Source organism: Equus quagga, chromosome 20, assembly GCF_021613505.1.
Source record: "Equus quagga isolate Etosha38 chromosome 20, UCLA_HA_Equagga_1.0, whole genome shotgun sequence".
Lineage (NCBI taxonomy): Eukaryota > Metazoa > Chordata > Mammalia > Perissodactyla > Equidae > Equus > Equus quagga.
Window position 1 is genome coordinate 40,586,040 of NC_060286.1, and position 21,116 is coordinate 40,607,155.

The 21,116-nt window shown below is 54.8% G+C and overlaps 1 protein-coding gene across 4 annotated transcripts in view; it reads left to right on the forward strand.

Annotated features, from left to right (window-relative positions):
* The window catches only part of EVL (Enah/Vasp-like), a 126,443-nt gene that overhangs the window by 97,470 nt on the left and 7,857 nt on the right, over positions 1–21,116 (forward strand). For all 4 annotated transcript variants that reach the window (XM_046647215.1, XM_046647212.1, XM_046647216.1 and 1 more), the window contains exons 4-9: positions 7,582–7,645; positions 10,928–10,989; positions 12,696–12,925; positions 13,718–13,839; positions 17,357–17,417; positions 20,644–20,707. In XM_046647215.1, the coding sequence (XP_046503171.1) occupies positions 7,582–7,645; positions 10,928–10,989; positions 12,696–12,925; positions 13,718–13,839; positions 17,357–17,417; positions 20,644–20,707 (603 nt within the window). The remainder of the gene's footprint in view (positions 1–7,581; positions 7,646–10,927; positions 10,990–12,695; positions 12,926–13,717; positions 13,840–17,356; positions 17,418–20,643; positions 20,708–21,116) is intronic.

A 21,116-nucleotide genomic window follows, 5' to 3' on the forward strand; every position in this document is an offset into this window, starting at 1 on the left:
GGCCACCTATCTGGTCCTGATAGGGACCATTGGGAACAGTGCTACCAAGATGGATTTCAGCCCATGAGGAGGAAGATTTTGTGGCAGGAGATCTGCCCCTACACTGGGACTGCCTCCAGGGTTTCACCTCACTGGGGCGATTAAGCCCCTTCACACGTATCAGCCCATCACTGCGAGGCTGGGCCCTTCAGGTTCCGTATAGCTTTGTGAGCCTGGGATCTGGATCTTTCTCCAGGGACAGGAACATCTGTTTGCACACTTGATCCAAGTACTGCGTGGACGGGGCACCGAGGCCAGGACAGGCAGGATGGCAGCTGGCAGGCAGACCCACTGTCTCACTTTCCAGGGGCCATTGGATGCTGAGAGGCAGCCGTGTGGGCGGGGCTCCTGCCGAGAAAGGAGTGCGCCAGGATGCTTTGAACGGCAGTCCTCTGCCTCCTCGCCAAGGCAGCCTCTACCCGCACCCGGGGCTTTCTTTTGCTCAGCTCTGCTTGCTCCTCTTGAGGACCCTCCACCCCTCTCCTGCCAGCTCCTCTTCCCCACCCTTCCTTCCTCTGGAGGTGGAGAAGTTCAACAGCCCGTGTCTAACATGTGCTGAAGTCACGGTGAGCCAGCGAGGGGCGTTCGCTTTAGAGTCCTCTGTTCCTGGGTTCAAACGTGGTCTTACTGTTTACCTGCTGAGTGGCCGAGAAGATGTCACTTAAGTTCTCCAACTTTCCAGCTTTCTTATGGATAAAATACAGATCATACCAAGGCTTCCAGGACGAGTGTGAGGATTAAGTATCATTTGTGAAGTCTTTGGCACAGGACCTAGCACATAGCACAGTGACTACTCAGTGACCATGAGTTCTCACTCCTCTTATCGCCTCCCATTGTATTTTCCAAGTACCACCCCTATTGGGGACCTGCAGTGTCTCACCTGCTCTAATGTCTCAAGGCTTATGAGGCACAGTCCTCAGCAAAGCCACTGACTGTTGCGAGCTGTGAGGTGAGAGCTTCAAGAATATGTCACCTGTCCCAGTCTCAACACCTGGCTGGAGACCTTCAGACAGTTTGCCTGGGGCCCTATCATTCATTTACTCAATAAATATTAATTATTGACCATATGCCGAGAACTACATTAAGTGCTGGGAATACGGAGGAGAACTCAACAGTCGTGTCCCCAGAGATGACAAGTCCAGCTGCCCTGTTTGCCTGGGCTCTTTTCACTGTCTTTCCTGGTGTGTACGGGTGTACCTAATGTGTCCTAGTGGGCGAGGGGCTCGGCGCCAGCGGAGTCCCCATGAGGAGGTGCCCCCTGCACAGCCAAACCTGACTTAGGCCCTGCCTGTCCCTGCCCACCTCTCAGCCCCGCAGCAGGCCTAGGGGGAGGGGGCGTCAGCCACATCTGGTGCATTCTCCTGGAAGCCTAATCATGTGCAACCAAGTTTTCACTCCCATCTGCCCTCCCCTGCCCCTTCCTGTTAAACAAGGTCAGCTTTCGCAAAGATGGTCGTGCCTTGTGTTGGAATCTTTTGTCCAAGACAGAGTCTGTAAAGGCCTTTAGAAAGGGTGCAGTACCGGTACTGAATACGCTCTCATCCCACCTGGGAATAGCCCACCTGTGATGGATGTGGCGACCATTAACACCCGCTCACAGGTGAGGAACTGAGGGGAAGTGGCCTGCCCCGAGTCCTCGGAGTCCCAGGTACAGGTACCGTCAGCCATCTCACCTGCATGTGCCACCACTCAGAGGTGACTTCAGACCTCCTGGCCCCACTTTCTGCCTCAGGCTGGCCAACAGCAGTGCCTCAAGTCAATCATACTCTCCCCTTAGGTCCTTCAGCATCTGCGGTGCAGGGCCAGCTCCCATCTCCTGTGGCTGGCGTCACCTCCATTGCCCCCTCCCAGGTATGCTCATGACTGGAATGTGGCCAGCCTCAGCCCGTCTTTGAGTTTGATTTTCTTCTCTGTGTTCCCTACCTCATGTCTCCCAAGGATAAAAGACCTCCTCCAAGTCACCACCGTGTTTTGTAAGAGTAGATGTTTGATAGGACTTAGACCTGAAGCTGGAAAGTGGGCCTCAGAGACAGTGAGAAGTCAGTTCCTTCCCCAAGAAGCATCATGGTCCAGTGGGACTTAGAGCAGATGAGCCTGGATGCAAGTGTCATTTGGGGTCTTGCCCCCTGTTCCTTGCTCCTCTCTGTGTTCGGACAGGAAGTCCGTCAGGGTATGTGTCACTCTCTGCCCTGGCCTGCCACCAGGGTGTGAGCTCTGATGCCATGGGCCAGACCCACCAAACAACAGTAATTCACAGGCACCCTGCTTCTCCTGACATTTGTTTGATGTTCCACCTTAATTTTCCTTTCCTCTTTCCGTGTGTCTGTAATGTGAATAGGCTCTTGATTTTGACTCTGGCGAAACCTACTTGAAGTGGGTGAGAGAAGGATAAGAGTTGTCTTAGTTGGATGCTCCCCAGTGGGTGGGCCAGACCTCTACCTCTTGCAAGGTCAGCTGCCAGAATGACAAGCTTGTGACACTAAGGCCAGGATCATGAGCCTCAGGGCCTTAGGCAAGTCCCTTTGCCTCTTGGAATCACCACCACTCATTCTGTGTACCTCCTGGGGCCAGGGTGGGACCTGCCGGGCAGTGAGGGCAGACAGCAGGGGGTCGGCAGAGATGAAAGCGCCCTGGGAACAGGCTGAGGGGCCTCTCTAGCAGCACCAGCAGACCTGGCTGGGGGCGAAGGGCCATTCCCATGTGCAAGTCCACACGTGGGTTAATGATTAGCGAGAGAGATTTGACTCAGTGGAGAGGTCCACCAAGAATTTGTTCTAAATAGTACTAAGAGCTAACACTATTCAGGGCTTTATGGTTTACCAAGTGCTTTTTCTCATGCAGCTCGCTTATTCCTCACCACAGCTTTGTGAGGTGCCACTATTAGTGTTAGTATTAATTTCGTATTTCTATTTTATAGATGAGGAAACAGGTGGATTTACACAGGCGGCACAGCTAACAGGCGTGGGCAGAGCTCAGGCCAGTCTTCGTCCTCACTCCCGCTGCCTGTTCAGGATTGTCGTACCTTGTGGGGACAAGGCAGTTAAATGTGATCTTCAAACGAGTGTCTCCATACGTTTGCTTTACAAAGAGGGGCACTGCATGACTGCAGAAGGGGACTGCAGAGTCAGCACGCAGCTGCAGGCAGAACCGAGGGTTGTCCTCTGCCAGCGAGCACGTCTGAAGCAGAGTGCCCTGCCACACAGGCTGGCTCAGCAGCCCCATCTCTTGGGTCTGCCCCAAGGCCTCTGGTCGGCAGTGGGTTCCTGGTGCTGGCAGTAAAGTTAGCCGGGAAGTGTCCCTTGGTGAGCCTCCTCTCCAACAAGCGTGAATTGGGGGGTCCCTGTGTTTCTGTGGCTCACCTCTGGTTTTATTCTCATATGAGCCGGTTCGGCCCCATTCCTTCACCTGTGCTTTCCCCATTCTTGGTGATTGCAGGTTCCCTATACCCTTCCCAACTCTGTGTGATAAAATATACCAAGGATCTGATGTGAGCCAGGCCTTGAGCCTGGAGGGAGGAGTAAGAAATGTGGTCTCTGCCCTCAAGAGGCTCAAGATCTCGTAGGGAAGAGAAGACATACCCTCAAATCCCCGTAATATTAGTTAGAAAGTTGCGTTATGAGAGAGGCCCTTGGGTATTAGGCAGGAGGAGCATGAAGACAGGGGAGGACTTCCTAGAAGAGGCAACTGTGGAGTTGGGCCTTGAAGGCCTGGCAGGCGAAGAAGGCGTCCCGGGTGGGTTGATAGCCCACACAGAGACAGAGAGGTGGGAAGCCCTGCCTGTCACCAGGCTTAGGGAGCAGATGCAGAGAGTCCACGTGCAGGAGGGTCCGGGAGGAGCGGCTGCAGGGTGGGCTGGAATCTTACTCGGTGGAGCTTGGACCTAACCTCACAGGGGTCAGGCCTGTGTTTTCCAGAGGTTACGTAGGCTGTGATGTCAGTGTGGAAGACGGACGGGGGAAGGGGAGACAATGGAAGCAGAAGGTCCCGTTGGTAGACTGAGGCATCCGTCCAGGAGAGAGATGCTCAGGCAGCCACGTAGGAGAGACGAATGAATTCTGTAGGGATCTCAGACACAGCAGCCATAAGACTCAGTGGCTAACGAGACATGGGAGGTGGAGAAGGGGGAGCTGGGGTTCCCACCTACTCCCTCAGCTGGATCCTGAAGGCAGGAGTATGGCTGACCTGAGGTGTGACTCCATCTTTGCTTCTGATTGCACCATGCAGTGAATCATTGGGACTAACTGGACACTGGAACAAATGAGAGTGATGACCAGCCACCCACATGCTCCCACCCTGATATTTCAACGCTGCAGAGGCGCCTAAATGGGCCGCTGCCTGGTATTCCCCAGGGACCCTAGACAGTTCTGAAGGAAAGACTCTCCTCCCTGTCTTTGCCATTGGTGCAGCTGTGGCCAGTGAGTGGACTAGGCCAGGAGTTTGGAGACAGTGGGAATCTCACACCTGCTGCAGATACCCTGTGTGACGCTGGACAGACCCCTTCCCCAAGCCTTAGCTCCCACCTCTAAAACAAAGGGACTGTGCTTCCTAATGTTTAGGACCCTCATAGCTCAAAGCAGACTAACGTTTTCTTAGTTTAAGAAGAATGAAAGGCTTCATGCAACAAGTGTTCTCTCTTTCTGCTCTGTAGAATCTAACAGTCCAGCTCTCTGGTTTTGAAATATGTCTCAAGTGCAGGGGCCAGAGCCCCCTGGGAGCAGCAAGGGCTTCTGTCAGACTTCGCCCACCCTCTGGAGGAACAGTCTGGCTGAGGGGGTGGGGAGGAAGTCCAGCCCAGCAGAATGAGGACCCCAAGTGCAGGGCCGCAACAGACCACCATGGAGGTAGCTGGCAGCCATCTGGAGTCCTGACAAACAGATGGGAAACGAGCCCAGGCCAGGCCAGCAGGTGCAGAGAGATCTCTGGTGCCCTAGCATTGCAAGACCTCAGTCCTGGCCAGGGTAAGTGTGGGCTCTAGTTTTCAGACCAGGTGCTAGACAAGGTCTGCAGAATAGGGCTCAGCCCCTGGAAGAAGGACAGAATCCCAATTCAGGAGTGGGCCAGGTCTTAAAACAAAACATAATTCCAGTTGTCTGACCTGGAGCCCAAGGCCCAGGCCGAGCCCAAGGCTGGGGCCCAGCGAGGGGCAGAGCAACTCGGGCCTGAGCCCCAGAACGCTGGGCTGAGATGTCTTGAATCCCTCCTGCCTCAGCCAGGATGCGTGGGCACAGCACACAGCCTTTGGGGGACACGTAACCACTGTGTGCACACCAGGCAGGGCCTGAGAGCACCACCGAGGGCTGCAGCCCCTTGTGCCCATGGCTCCTCTGGCAGCATGCCAGCCTCCCCCTCGGTCTTCATTCTTCAAGCCAGTCTCAGTCGAACACCAGTGTGATTGAATTTAAGGGAGAAAGTGGCATTTTGTAGGTAGTTTGAGTCTGGCTCTGCCACGTGCTGTCTGTGAGGCCCTTGGCAAGTCACTTACCCTTTCTGGGCCGTTTCCTTACATGTTACAAGTCCTGTGGGAGCTGTCTTATAGGGTTTGAGAATTTAAATAAATTTAAGTTAAATTAAGAAAAGTGCCCTGGCACCACTGTAAAGTAGCGTTCTCGTATTCTTGCTCTGGTTTCCTGGAACGAGGAGAGAAGGAGCCCTCACACCGGGGCCTTGTGAAACAGAAGAGAGATCCCCTGTTGGGGATTTTTTTTTTAATTGGGAATGTTTATTTTCTTTATTAAACTTTTACACTTTCTAATGTCTATACTGAAAATATATTACATGTTATTTATAGTCAGAAAAACCAATTTTTTAAAAAGAGCAAAATTATTATATGTTAAATAAATAAAGCAAAAAGAATGTGTTTAGAGATAGGGAAAGAAAACTAATCTTTATTTCATGCCTCCCGCATGCCAGGCCACCACGCCAGATACTGACATAAGTCATCTGTGTATGAAGTGCCCAGACATCTTCTCTCCTGCCCGTCCTCTGAGAGCACAAGGGGTGCTGAGCAAGGACAGGGTCAGGCAGGTCCACCCCGGGAAGGACTTCCTCCTCAAGTGCTGGGAGGCCTACTTCTCCCCCCACCAAGCAGCAGGCCCACTGCCCACCATCTGGAGCCTCCCCTTTTCCCACCTGAAACATCCACATCAGGGCCAGGAGGGCGGCAAAGCATAGCTCACTGGAAACTTGGCTGAAGCAGATACTGGGGCCCAGGACAGCGTGTCCTGAAAGCGCCCACTATGGAAGCCAGCTTTGGGCATGAGAAGGGCACTCAAGCACAGAAAAGGGTTCCACCCAGGTTGTGTCACACTTGATGTGGAAACAGGACCTTCAATGGGTGGGTAGATTTGGGACCTCAGTTTCAGAAAGAGCTTGGTCACCTGGAGGTCACAGCTTCCATTGCTGAGATTATGCTCAGAGGGCCTGCCTGGAAGGCACAGAGGGTCCCGGTGCTGGGCAGGAGGTTGCTCTAGAGTCAGATGATCTGTTTCAGCTTTGAGATTCTGTTACTCTCTATCCCACCGTGCCCCTGATCTGGGGACAACCTGCTAATCCCACAGCTGCTCAAAGCGCCTGCGGGAGAGGCCTTCTGCACGTCCTGGATTGTGTGTAGGCTGAGTGTTCCTGTCAGCTCATTCCAGAGAGGAGACAAATCCCCTTCCCCATCGAGTCAGCAAGGCGTGAGAGCAGCCTGCCCAGAGTCCCTCCCCTGTCACTGTGACTCTGTGCAGTTCCTCAGTGACACCTGAGCTGGCAAAAAGGAACAGTCGGCTCTTTCTCAGGTTGGGGCAAAAGCCTGGATTTTCTTGTAAATGTGGCACAGCACCAGCCCCCGTCTGAACACGGGGTTCACCTGCTCTGGGGCCCACCCTTCGGGGTCCAGGGTGAGGGTGTGGCCTGGAATCTCCATGGGTGCGCTGTCAGTGACAGCCTCTGCCACCTCTGCTTCTGCCTGCTCCTTCCCACCCCACAGCTGCAGGCCCCTAGAGGCGGGAGGAGGGCATCACATGGCAAGGAGGAACATGGGCTGGGGCTCAGACGGCCCAGTGCTAAACCCTGGCTCTGAGACTTACCTGCTCTAAGGGTCACTCCTTTGCTCAAAAGTGGAATAAAATGGATCTACTGGGTTTGGTAATGCGAAGTCCACAGGTGATTTTAGTTAGAACAGCTTCATGAGACGAGGAGAGGCCAGGGCCAGATGTTAGAGGGTTGAGGCGACAATGGCAGGTGAGGAAGTAGAAACAGCAGGTGCACTTTGAGAGGGAAGGAGAGAGGGGTCGATAGCTGAAAGGGATGTTTTTGAACCATGTCAAAAATGTAATCCCATTTATTGGCTCCGAGAGAAGAGCCATGAGATAAGAGAGAGAGAGGGATGACTGAGTGGACAAGATGGGGACGGGGGTCACACGGGACAGAGAGCAAAGCTAGAAAAGTCAGGGCCCGTCTTGTGGGAGCAGGAGGGGCAGAGACGGGTGGCGCCCCAGGAGTGTGCCGGGGCCTGTCCTCTCCGCTAACCACCGTGCTGCTGTGCTTCTCTGCCCGCAGGCCCCTCCACCCAGCGGCAGGTGCAGAATGGCCCCTCTCCTGAGGAGATGGACGTCCAGAGAAGGTAACCCCCCACCCGGCGAGGGCCGGCCTCGGGGCCCGAGGTGCCCTTCAGTGAGCCGAGGACACACCTGTGGCTAGAGCCAGGCCTCCCAAGACACGGGCAGGGGGAGCAGGCCTGACCAGGAGGAGGAGGAAGCAAGTTCACTGCTGCTTTGCTAGAGCAGTGATGGTGTGTGTGGTTCACAGAGATAGAGCACCGCTGACTTCGAGCCAGGCAGCCCTCGTGATAAGCCAGGTAGTATCCTGAGAGCTGTCCGTTCTTACTTAAGTCAGCCCTCCCGAGTGTATCAGGAGGTAGCTGTCAGAACTGGAGGGTTCACTAACGAGGCGAAGGCCGTCCTGCTGGAGATGGGTAGACACGACCCACCCGGGTCTGTCTGGCTGAGGCCTTGGCCTTCACCCCGTCCATGCTGCTCTCCTCACATTCTGTCCGAAGGTCTTGTGAGCTCTGGTGCTGCCGCTCTCTCGCTGGAAGCCTTGGGCAGATACCATGGCCTCTCTAGGGCCTCCACCCACTGCCTGCTAACCTCCCAGTGAGGTCCAAGCGGGCAGAGACCGTGAGAGCACTCTGTGGGCTGAGCTGCACTTCGATGGCTCGGCCAGGGCCGTGTTGATGTCGTCGTTGGGCTGCCTGTGCAGGAGGCAGCTCCCCAGGGATATGGACCATGGGATGACACCCACCCCTTCCGAGGAGCTTCTGCAGGGTTAGAACCAGGGGGTAAGGCCAGTGCTGTTGTGTCCTGAAGTTACAGAAAAGGGCATGGTGGCCAAGGAGGGAGCAGCCTCCCCCGGTCACATTACCAGGAGTGGCAGGGCCAGGGCTTGAACCCCGTCCGCCATCGCCCGGCAGGGGCTCTGACTCTCCGAGAGGCTTTGAAGCCCAGCTCTGTGGGAGCTGCGCTGAGGAGGGACGCCTGGTCAAAGCCATCCTCACCCAGGGTCCCTGAAGAGGGAGTGATTCCAGGGGCCTGTGGCTAGATCAAGTAGAGCCCAGGCTGTGGCTGGGGAGGCCCTCACCTAGCTAAGAGGCCCTCTCAGGACGTTCTTTTCTCTACTCCCACCCCACTTTGCGGAATGAAAGCCAAGGGTGAATGCTCTTTGGGGCGCCTTCTGGCTCTGATGTCTTCGTGACCTTGGGCATGTTACTGCTCTAGGCCTCACTTTCCCTGTTTGAAGATAACGATGTGAATCCTTGCTCTGCTTATCTCAAGCACAGGAGGTACACGTGTGAATATGCCTCCTAGAGAGTCCTTTTTATTAATTCCCACGTGTTTACTGATCCAGTGGGTCTGGCCTGTCTTGTAGCTTCTCAGGAATACAGGACGCTGCAGTTTTTCGAAGGGCTTTTATACGCTTTGTCTCCTTTTAATCCTCACACTAACCCTCAGGGGTTGCTGTTACTGGTACTGCTTCTCACATGAGCCAGCTGAGGCTCAGAGAATGGAAAGGACTTGCCCAAAGTAGCCAGGAGTTAGAGGCAGAACCAGAACTGGAAGCCTGCCCTGGCCCCAGCTCAGCCCTCTGCCGGGTCCCAGGGCTCCTCCACCCAGAAAAGGGCATGCATGAACCCCACCAGACTCAAGGAATGAATGTACGGGGGCACACAGGTCCCAAACAGATCCTTCAGTTGCTCTCTCAGCATTGGTTAAACACAGCGCTGCATTATCTTAACCCCATCCAAGTCCAGGATGCCCAAGGCTGCTGGCTGCAGAGGGCGGTTCAGTGTTGCCTGCAGTCCACTGTCACAGGCCAGAACGCCCCCTGGGTGTCAGTGTGTGAACTGCAGGAGTTAAACCACGGAACAAGGACGCAAACCACAAACCCTGGTCCCTGCGGGTAACACAGGGGGAGCCCCAGGAGAGCGACAGTTGGTGCTGGGCCGCACAGGAACCTTCCTGTTTTTACAAAAACAGTATCATAAGTTCGCACCTGATTTTTAAATATTTCCAGAAGTCCTCATTTGGCAAGGGTTTCTAAGCATGTGGCTCCTGCTGGGGAGGTTTGAGTTTGGGTGATGTTTTGGCAGTTAGACGGAGAGGCTACTGCAGATGCTGCTGGGAGGTTTTCAAACACCTTTAATGCCAAAGGGGTCTTTGCCAATTGTTTTCGGTATCAGGAGTAATCCTTACAAGAACCCATGAAACAGGTGTTCTATGCTTATTTTACAGAGAAGAATCTGAGACCCAGGAAAGGGAAATGACTTGCCTGTGATCACAAAGCTGTGAATCCCAGAACGGGAACCAGACAGCTCTGTACCTCTAAATGGTCTTTGCAGTCAACTTGGGGTCCCATTTGACCTTCCTCTAAGATGAAAGCAGCTGGACAAGATTCATGTATTTATTCCTTCACAAAGCACTTAGCAGCTGCTGTGTGCCAGACACAGTGCCAGCACCAGAGAAACCCTAGCTCATTGCAGGCCAAGGGTGCAGACACATGGCCTGCAGCCTCACGTCCTTCCCGCCCTCCCTGCCGTGGCAGAGACTACTGCTGGCCTCCAGGACCTCAGACACCCCTCGGCCTCGTGCACCATTAGCAGGCACTTAGAGTTGGCTCCACACCAGTTGAGGCCTTGCTGCGACCCCCCCTGCTCTGGCAACTCAGTCCCTGGTTCTGTGGATGTGTTTATGGGTCGGTGTCTTCACTCGACCAGCCTTTACTAGCACCCTGAGGCCACTCTGCCATAAGGAACTAGGATGTTAGTTCCCACTGGGGTGCTCAGAGCATTGCAGTGCAGCGTGCCAAATGGCCCTCTAAATAGAGGCCAGGCCTGCGCCTAGATCTGTGGTAAAGAGAACGAGGACATGCAGCCGTATGTCCACTTCTGACAACTAACAATGCCTGACAGTTGTTCCAGGGAGCTTAGCCAGGTGCAGTAGGAATGGGTGATCCTGGGGTCGGATCTGCTGAGGCCATTGGCCCCAAAAGCCAGCTGAGCCCATCCAGCCTAGGGAAAAGCTTGGTCACTCAGCCAGACAGTCACCCAAGTCGTGGTGAGGGGCTTCCTGTTCACGAGTGCCTGAGACTCAGAGGGCTGCCCCACTCCCCTGTTTGGGGGCCTTGAACCAGTCACGTGCCCCGCCTCTATTAAGTGAGGGCAGCAGGCTCAGCAGTTGGAGCCAGGGGCGGGATGAGAGGAGCTCGCTGCCGAGTGCCCAGCCCAGGGTGTGCAGGGGGCTCAGGAAGTGCTGGCAAAACCTGACTCTAAAGCCAGAGCTCTGTGGACACAGCCGCGTTGTTCTCGGCTCTGAGAAGTCAGACCAGCTCTGATATTGTTGCTTTTCAGACAAGTGATGGAGCAGCAGCAGCAGCGTCAGGAATCTCTAGAGAGAAGAACCTCAGCCACAGGTGAGAGCCCCTCCTTCCTGTACCTGTGCCCGGTTGGCAGCCCCTTCACTTGGATGGTGCCAGGGGCACGTTGGGCCCTCTGTGAAGAGCTGTTGGTTGCAAAGGTCTCAAAATGTGGCAGTCACGTCCGATGAAAGGAGGGGAAGAAGAGGACAGAGAAGAAGGTGGAGGGTGAGCTCAGCTTGGTCTGGCCCTGCCCACCACACATTCCCCGAGTACCTGCTGTGTCTCGGGCACCATGCTAAGTGTGGGGACACAGCGATGGAGGAGGCAGGTACAGCCCCTCCCCTGGGGAGCCCACTCTTCAGCCAAGGAGACCCTGGATCATCACTGAGCACACGAGCTGACCAAGTGAGGCTCAGAGCTACACAGAGAAGGGCCCAATCAGCCTGGGGTCAGTTCTGAACATTGGCCAGGGCTCAGCACAGTAAAGCAGAAGGGTTGTCTGGAAAATTGCAATGTTGGTTAGTAAGTACAGCACTTCATAACTTACAAAGTGCTTTCATATCCTGTCTTACTTAATTCTCTCAAATGCCCTGGGAAGTAAACAGGTGAATATTATCCTGTTTTACTGATGGGAAAACTGAGCCCTCGCTGGTTGCAGGCACCCCTGCTTATGAGAATGCTGGCTGATACCACCCCCTCTCGGCCTCCTGCTCCAGCGCTGGTCTACCCTCTGCATTTCTAATGTGGGTCTGACCCTGTCACCCCTTCCCAGTCACTCCTGAACAGCCCGACCTCCGTGGCACAGCTTGCAGGAGCACAGGCCTGGTTCCTGCACACCTCCTGCCCAGCTCTCCCCTCCTGGTATCTGCTTTCGGTGCCTCCAGTGCCTGTGAGCCTCCTCTCGTCCTCTTCCTCCTTCCTTGCACTCACTCCCCCTTCACCACTGAACTCCTGCTCTTCCTCGCGTCCCGGTGCAGTCAGTACTTCCCCAAGGAGGGCTTCCACGAACTTCTGGCCAGGTTGGAGCCCTGCTTTGTATGCCAAGATGGCATTGTGTGCCTGCTCTTGGTGGCACTTGTCAGCCTGCCCCAGTAACGATTGTGCATTCATCTGGGAATGCTCGATTGCTTCCCCACCAGGCCACAAGCACCGTGAACAGAGGGCCTGTGGCCATTTTTCCCTGCACCTGGCACAGTGCTGGGCACACAGTAGAGGCTCAGACATCGTGGGAGGGAGGGCTGGTTGGAGGGATGGACAGGGGGCAGGGGACAGCCCAGCACTCACCATTGCTCCCTAACATATATGCCACAGTCAGCCCTGTGACCCGCAGTTACCTGCCACAGCCCCTAAAGGCCAAGGGTCGGTCACAGCCGCATCTCAGGAACCAACATCTCCCAGTGCCTAGGATGGTGCTAGGTACTGAGAAGGAACAGAGAAGGAAAAAAAGGTACACTTTGTGCCACCAAAGAGCTTCCCCTCCCACTGGAAGACCATGATTGGAGCAAAGGAAAATTAGCTGAGCTCAAGGCATGTTAACCAAGTGTGTAACATTGTGGGTCAAGCCTGGCCCCAGAATTCTGGGGAGACCAGCATAGGGAATGACTGGAACAGTGCCCAGCACATCCCACAGGGGCTTCCTGGAAGAGGCAACCTTGAGCTATTCCTCATCCCTTGGAGGAGCAGGCTGCCCTCTGTCCTTCCTCCCAGGACAACACCAGCTAGGGGCTAGGGACTGACTGAGCCCCACTGTTGTGTTTCAGGACCCATCCTTCCACCAGGGCACCCCTCATCTGCAGCCAGCGCCCCCCTCTCGTGTAGCGGGCCTCCACCCCCTCCCCCACCCCCTGTCCCACCTCCACCCACAGGGGCTACCCCCCCTCCACCACCCCCACTGCCAGCTGGAGGAGCCCAGGGTGCCAGCCACGACGAGAGCTCCGTGTCAGGACTGGCCGCTGCCCTGGCTGGGGCCAAACTGAGAAGAGTCCAGCGGGTAAGCATCCCCAGGCGCATGTGGATGGGTTGGGGGACCAGTTTCTAACTGCCAAATGGACAGAGCCTTCCCATGTCACCTGCGAGAGACAGAGCAAAGCACCGCCCTCCCCCAACCTAGACAACACCTCTGCTGGTTGTTGTTAGATGAGAAAACACGAGACAGTGCTGTGTAGACCATAAGGTGCTTTCAGTTATATAAATTGCCCTTCTTGAGTAGGGCAAGAAATATTTCCCTCTTTATAGATCAGGAAACTGAGGCACAGATGTTTAAACAACTTGTTCAAGTCACGCAGTTTATCAGTTGCAGAGTTTGGACTCAGGCCGTGGGTCACAAACTTAAGTCCATCTCTCTTTCCACTGTACCAGGTTCTGTCATGGAAATCAATTCCATCAGACTCAGCTTCTCTTCCCCAGCCCTTCCACAGATGTCCTGGAAGGTGGAACTTCTGGCATACACTACGTGTGGCTGTGGTTCTAAGAACACCTCTTCCACAGAATTGCCTCTCCTCCCCCCTCATATCACACCGTCTTGGCATGGACACTGACTATGAGCCAGTAGACCTGGGGAGTGTCTGCCCATGTGTGACCGGCCAGTCCTGGTCTCGCTCTGGACTCTGGTTTTGTTGCCTGTGGGGTTGGGGGAGATTGGACGAGATGACTTCTCCCTCAGGCCTCTTCCTGCGCTGCCAGGATGAGAACACACATCCACGTTCACACACATGCCCTTCACCCTCTCCAGTAATGTCCTGCCACAGAGAGCAGACATAAACGCTGCACCCTTTCCCCTTAGCCAGAAGATGCATCTGGAGGCTCCAGTCCCAGCGGGACCTCCAAGTCTGACGCCAACCGGGCAAGCAGTGGGGGTGGAGGAGGAGGCCTCATGGAAGAAATGAACAAACTGCTGGCCAAGAGGTAGGTGTTAGTCTTCCCCAAACTCAGCTCTTGTCCGGAACACCTGTGCCTTAGCATCGTCCAGCGAAGCCATTGTTACCTGGGCTAGCCAAGCAGGGGAACTGCAGATCAACTTCTCCCTTCTTAAGGGGTCACTCTGAGGCATCAGGGCAAAAGGAGTCTCTACTCTAAACCCTCCTTCATTTCTGTATGACAAGTGGTTATTGAAGCATCTTCCACGTGCTGGCCCTGTCCTGAGCAGAGAGAAATTTGGAGATAATGTCAGAGATAAATTCAGAGGGAAAAGAGGAGTATTCCCTGAACTTAAGATCGCACGGTAAACAAGGTGTGGCCCCAGTGCTTGAGCTGCTCGAGCACAGCGTGGTGAATGCAGGCGAGGGGCCAACCCTACAGGACCGATAGGGAGGACACAGAAGAAGGAATTAGGAAGGGGCAGGAGCCCAGGGGTCATGACCCCTGAGAGATGGAAGAACAGTTCCATCCACGTCATGGTTGGGCTCTGGGTGCCTCGTCATCCACTTATCCATCCACACTAGCAGGTGTGGCTCTAGCTGGCCCAAAGCCATTAGCCTGTCACTATGGCTCTTGGTTGTTTCCCAACTGAAACCTGAGCAAGTGGAGAAATCAGACAGCTCCTTCTCAGAAGAGTTGCAAAGCTGGGATTTCACTTGTAAATGTGGCCTGGTAGCAGGAATGTGCTGACATAGGCTACCAGTGCCATAGCTCACCTGGGCACCACAGGGCCCAGGAGCCAGCCTCACCTGTCAGAACGCTCCTTCTTGTCCAAGAAAAGCCGTGGCAGGGGCCTTGCTCCAGCAGTGACCCTCCGGCCTCTCTCACTCTCAGGCTCTTCCTGCTGCCCTCCCAGTCACTAACCCTTGAGTGTGAACTCACTGTGGGCTGGGGTTTTCACCTCATTAAATCCACACAGCTCTGCGAGGAGGAAGGGGGACACAGAAGCCCACAAAGTGCAGGTGGCTGGTCTGGCGCTTCATGGCAGGACCAGAGCCACTTTTCTTGCCCAGGGCTTCTGTGCACACAGCAAGGGACGGCACAGAGGAGAGCCTACCACAAGCGGCAGAAGGAGCAGTGAGGTTGATCCATAGCACAGGCCTTTCCTGAGCCTCCAGCTGGGCCTGAGCATACATAGGTAACCAAGGCAGGGGACAAACTTCTGAGCACTTGTCATACAGCAATGACTGGAGATGTGCAGGGTGACTGTGGCTGCACAATGGTGGGAACAGCTCCCTGGTGGAGAGAGCCAGGAGGGCTTCACAGAGGAGGTTCCCCATGTGCTCAGCCTTGAAGGTCGAGACTGATTCTCCAAGCTGAGGTGGGAGAGGAGCACATTCATGCAGAAAGAAGAGCAGAGGTGCAGTGGGCAGTGTTAATGTACCTGGGGAGGCTGAGGTGTCCACTGTGCCTAGAGCAGGGGTCACAGAGGAGATTGACCAGACATCAGGCTGGAATAGGGAGCCTTGTTGTGCAAGCACAGGAGATGCCATCTCAGAGAGGTGAATGGGGCCTCATCATAGGTGTTTCTCAAAAAGAAAATGTTAACGCTGTCCCCAAGTCCAGAACCAACCCATTAACAATAACAGCTTGGCCTAGGTGGTTGAGACCTAGGGAGAGGAAGTTCCTGAGAACAGGAAAAGGCCAGTGTTGCCAGGAGCCAGGGAGACGGCCAGATGCTGGTAGAGAGTCAAGCCCCTACTGAGAACAAACACACTTTGCACTGCCCAGCAAGGATCAATGAAGCCGCTCTTTGAAACCCCCTTGTGATGGCTGCTGGGCGGAGCTGACCCTGAGAATGCCCTTGCAGACTCTTTAAGGAAGGTTCTTGGGATGTTCTGCTCCTCCCCGAGGGCTGCAGTTGAGTCTTTGTCCCGGCAGTGGAGCACGAGAGGGAAAATCAGTATTGCTGAGAGCAGCTCTGTGCTGAGCGCTTTCATGGACGTTTAGCTCGTTGAACCTTCCCAGGACTGGAACGGCCTGGTCTGCTTTGTATTCTTAAAAGATTAAATGCTGGCTCTGGGTAGGAACAGAACATCACGGGGCGCAGTAGCAGTGGGCAGTGGTGAGGAGACTGCTGCAGACCAGAAGAGATGATGGTGGCCTGCACTCGGTGTTGGAAGTGAAGATGGGAAAAGACAGACTTGAAGTCGAATGCAGGTGGAATTGGCTGGGCTTTCCTGTGGTGAGGAAGAAGCTGGTGTTGAGGATGATCCCAGGTTTGTGGGAGGAGCGTTGGTGGGTAGATCTGTGCTTCCTGAGATGAGAAGACTGAAGAAGGAGGCCCCTGTGGGGCTGAGGGAGCTATGGGGGGGCCCGTCACTCGACTGCTGACGGCCAGCCGGCAACCCTCACCACTCATCAGGCCAACCTCCCTCTCGATGGGCAGCTCACCTCCTGAGTTCTGAGAGTCATATGCTCTGGCAGCTTCACAGAGTTGAAGATCCCCAAAGGCATGTCTTTGGGGAATATTAAGGGTCTGCCTGTATAGACCTGAGAGTTAGCAAGGTATGGGTGACCTCTGGGGCCAGAAAGTGTGAGTGAGTTTTTAGAGTACATGGAAAGAGACTTCTTGCCTGTAGGGGAAAGGTGTGAATTGACTACAGGCATCAATTTGCGCTTATTCAGTCTTTCCTTTCTGAGCATGTCCAGGTTATTGGTGGCGTTCCAGATTGGGAAGAGTGTGGCTGGGTAACTGAGCTCCAAGATAGGAGGAGCTTTGGGGCCGGCCTGGTAGCATAGTAGTTAGGTTCATGAGTTCCACTTCAGTGGCCCAGAGTTCATGAGCTTGGATCCTGGGCACAGACCTGCACACTGCTCATCAAGCCGTGCTAGGATGGCGTCACACATGCAAAATAGAGGAAGATGGGCACAGATGTTAGCTCAGGGCCAGTCTTCCTCAAGCAAAAAGGAAGATTGGCAACAGATGTTAGCTCAGGGCAAATCTTCCTCACCAAAAAGAAAAAAAGATAGGAGCTTTAGGGTAAGAGAAAAAGGGTTCTTCTTCCCTCTCACAAGGTGGTGGGGTCCGCTTACTCAATCCAGGCAGCCTGCAGACAGAACATTCCCGCAGCCCTGACCTCTGACAGCCTGCGGCCCAGAGGGGCACCTCTCCCTGTCCCATGTGGCCAGGCCTTGAGTGTCCTGGAAGAATAGCTGCCACCCAGCCAAGCCCAGGCCCTCCAGGAAGCCTAGAGAGGGCACAAACCAACTTCCTCCAGCCTTCAGCTGCTGTAAACAGAGATGGCAGTGTCCCCCAGACTCCATCCTCTCTGCCCAGGCCACTTCTGTGTCCAGGGCCATGGGACAAGCACAGAAGGCCTGGACACTCCCCTGCTCATTGCCATGGACCACATGGGGGCTTGGACAAGTGCTTCCTTCACACAAAGCAAGGGGCAGACCCTACCACTGGGCCGTCTGAGGACCATGCTGTCTCCAGCACAGAGGAGACATCAGTGTGAAAACCTTCAGGAGCTGATGTCTGTCTTCTTCCTCCTTGCATTAGGAGAAAAGCAGCCTCCCAAACAGACAAGCCAGCTGATAAAAAGGAAGATGAAAGCCAAACGGTAAGGGATGCCCACCCATCACCCACCCCTGCAGTGTGAGTAGACCAGGAAGGCTCTCCGGCCTCAAGCCAGGCCTTTGGGCACCGAGGTGCACGTGATGTGGACAAACACATGATAGATACTTCACCAGGTGATTTGTAGGAGAGCAGGGGACATGCCAGGTGGGGAGGTAGGGGGCAGCAGGACAGGAGGGCCTGAGGAGCCCTCAGTTGGCACGCCTGCACTCACCGAGCATCTGGCAGACACTGGTCTGCTCTGGAGCTCGCAGCCTCGCCACAGAGAGTGCACTTGCAGTGGGGAATGTCTGCTGGCAGACCAGGGCAGTTTTTATTTTCAAATTATTTCTGTCCTTAATGACTCCACCTGAGTCCATCAGTTCCAGCAGGAGCTGCCAGTGAGCTAGGTGGAGGAACCTGGACTCTGGCTTTTGTCCTTAGTGGGCATCCTGGAGCCTAGTCTGGCCACACTTAGCTCCAAGCATCTGCTTCCACTTAGGGTGGCTAATTCTCTTTTCCTCTGTGTTAAGCTTTCCCTATAAAAATAGACTCCTATTGAAACTGCTAAGTTTAGACCTTAACTACAAATGGCAGACAGGTTACATCTCAGTGGCAGAAGGAGACAGAAATACAAACACCAGGCACCAGTGCATACTTGCTGACTTATCTCCCCCACCAGCAGGGTGAGGCTAACCTGGGGTGACCCTGGGCTCCAGCCCTGCCGGCCTGTTTTCCCTTCCTCTGATCCCCACACCTGGACACATGCGGTCTGCTTGGCCCCAGTGGCTAACTCCTCCTCAGCCTCCACTTCTTGGCATAAACATTACTCCCTGAGAAATAGCCTCTCAGATCCCCAGGCTAGGTAAAGCTCCCCACTGCTTGATCCCTAGCCCCCACCCCGTTCTTCTCCTCGGGCCCTTAGCACATGCATTTTTCTTGTTCAGACTCGCTCTTCCCTGCCGGATCCTAAGCCTTGTGAGGGCCAGGCCTGAGGATTCCACTGTCCCTGTGCCTTGCACCGAGTCTGGAGTTCATCCAACTGACTCACCATGAGTTTCTAAAAGTGCAGAGGCCTGTCTGGCCGCGAGCCACAGGATGATCCCAGGTATCAGAAGGCTGAAGGCTGTGGCCTTGTCTCGGCCAGTGGCCTTAGAGCTCCAGCGCTTCTCAGGCCACTGTGGCGCTTCCCAGCCACGGTCCCCACACACCCAGTCTCCCCACTGCAAGGGCTCAAAGAGTAGTGGGTTTCAAGTCCCAGGGACTTCCAGAAGAAACCTTCACCGCTAAATGTGTTCTTTCTTCTGACTCCCACTTTTCTTTCCTTTTTTAGTAGGCCTCCTGGTCACTGCTAGTTCCATTTGCCTTGGTCCCACACACGGTCAGGAGGCCCTTCCCACACCTGGGACGAGGGTCTCACGGGAGCGGGGCTAGGAGAGCGCCATACAGCAGAGCAAGCGCAGTGTGGGCAGGCCACTGACGGGCGGCTTTCTTTTTTATACTTTTCAATATTTTCCAAATTCTCTTCACAGAACATGTGCTAGCTTTATAACTAATGGAGAAACAAGCAAACATTATTTAAAAGACGGCAGGAGCCCCGAATGTGGAGTCAGATGGCTCGGGCAGGCGCTCTGCCAATTGCTGGCCACGGTCCGATTATGGTACCACTCTAAGGACCAGTTCCACCATGAGGAAATGATGCCCCCACAGTGCACCAGCCCGGCAGCCCGGAGGCTGTATGCCCAGCAGAGCAAGGCAGGTGCAGAGCCCTGTGAGCTCAGACAGCTATACAAAGGTGCTGGGGAGCTGCTGTGGCAGCCTCCTTCCTAGCTTGGAACTGAAGCATGGCTTCCGTTTGTGCAAGGAGGATTCTTATTAATTATTTTTGATTATTTAATAAATGCCATTTTCTTGATAGTATAAAATCTTTCCAAAGTACGCATGCATAATAATGTCAGCTTTTATTACTGTTGGATTATGCGCCTCCATTATTTGAGCATCACCACAGACCTATTTCATGGGCAGAACAGTCATGCATTTGCCAGGCTTCATGGAGCCCCGCCCTGGGCCAGGCACTGTGTGCGTGGGATTCAGAGATGGATAGGACATGGCCACTGTCCTGGAGGGAGAGGACCCAACCAAGAGACTGTCGACAAAGAAAGCACTGAGGGCAGAGAGCAGAGCCCCAGGGGCTCTGGGAGTCAAGGGAGAAGTCAACCAGGAGGAGTGGTGTTTGCCCTGAGCTTTAAAACATGAGCTGGAGTTTTCAGGGCAGAGACAGAGCAGAAAGTGGCATAGCAAAGAGGGCAGCATACGCAAAGGCATGGAGAGGTGGGCTAGTTGGGAGAATGACCCACGTGGGCCCATGGCAGGTGGTGGTGAGAGGCGCCAGAGGGATGCTGGGGCTGCCAGGGCCAGGGTTCTGCCTTGCCCACCACTCGAGCCTGCCTACCACGAGCACTTGGGCGACATCAGGGGCTTTTAGCAGAGGGCTAGTGAGGACAGGCCTAGGTTTTAGAACCCTTTGGCCACAACAAGGATGCACCTGAGGGCTGGCTGGAGATAGAGATAGCCTTAGATTCTCAGCACTCCCTTCTGTCTTTGTGAAAGACAAGTGAAGTACGCCTGAGGTCTTCCATACCAGCTCTCTGGGACATAGGCTGTGCCCGTGAGCAGCCCTGACCCAGCCATGCAGCTGGTCTACCTGCACAGCACCCTCTAGGGTCACCCAGACATCTGGTCCTCACACCAGCCAAGAAAGGGGTGACCCAGGCCTGATGGCGGGAGGTCCCTTAGGTGGGTCCCACCGGGCTAATGCCGTCACAGTGATCAAGGGAGCAGAAGCTCCTTGGTAACAACAGTGCATGCTGTGCACAGCGCTGGCACAGCCCAGGAGCTCGGGCCACGTTTGTCGTGCTCCTGGGAAGTCGGCCAGGCGGGGCAGGCTCAATGATGGGTCGGGTCATGTTGGGCCATGAAGAAGACCTGCCTTGCTTTGAGGAGACTGTCTCCCTGCAGCCTTCTCCTTGCCCGAGTCTCAGGCTAGACTAACTCCTCACCGAGATTTCGAGTTTTCATTTGTTAATATTCATTGTTTTGCTAATTATAAAAGCAATATCTATTCATTAGGAAAATGGGAAAACTGCGGTTTTCTAGATGACCTGGTTGGAGGTATCCTGCCCCAACCAGCCTTCCTAAGCAGACTGATGGCAGAGCCTTTGTTCCCATCTTAGGAAGAGCCGAGCACCTCTCCATCTCCGGGGAGCCGAGCAGCCAGCCAGCCGCCTAATTCGTCAGGTAAGAGGCTCCGTGCTGCCCTGCACCAGCCCCACATCCTAGAGCAGGAGGATGAGCTGATCTGACCACCTCGCTTCACGGAGGAGCAGAGAGGACCAGACGCTATGTTAGCAGGTCTCCCTGCCCTCTTCTGCGGAAGCCCCACTCCTGGGAGCCCTGAACCTCCTTGAGGAGCCAGGGGCAAGCTCAGCTGTGGCCCCCACACTGAGCCCGAGCAGGAGCACGGACGTGCTACAGCGGCTGCCCATGCTGGCAGCCCAGGGGATGACCTGGCCTTGTTGGGGCATCAGAGCTGGCCAGCCGTTGAAGCCCACTGTCCAGCCCTCCCATTTTCCCCACAAGGGAAGGAGCTGGCCTGCCAGCGTGTATGAAGCAGCGGGAGATTGTGCCTGGGGCTCAGGTTGCCGGC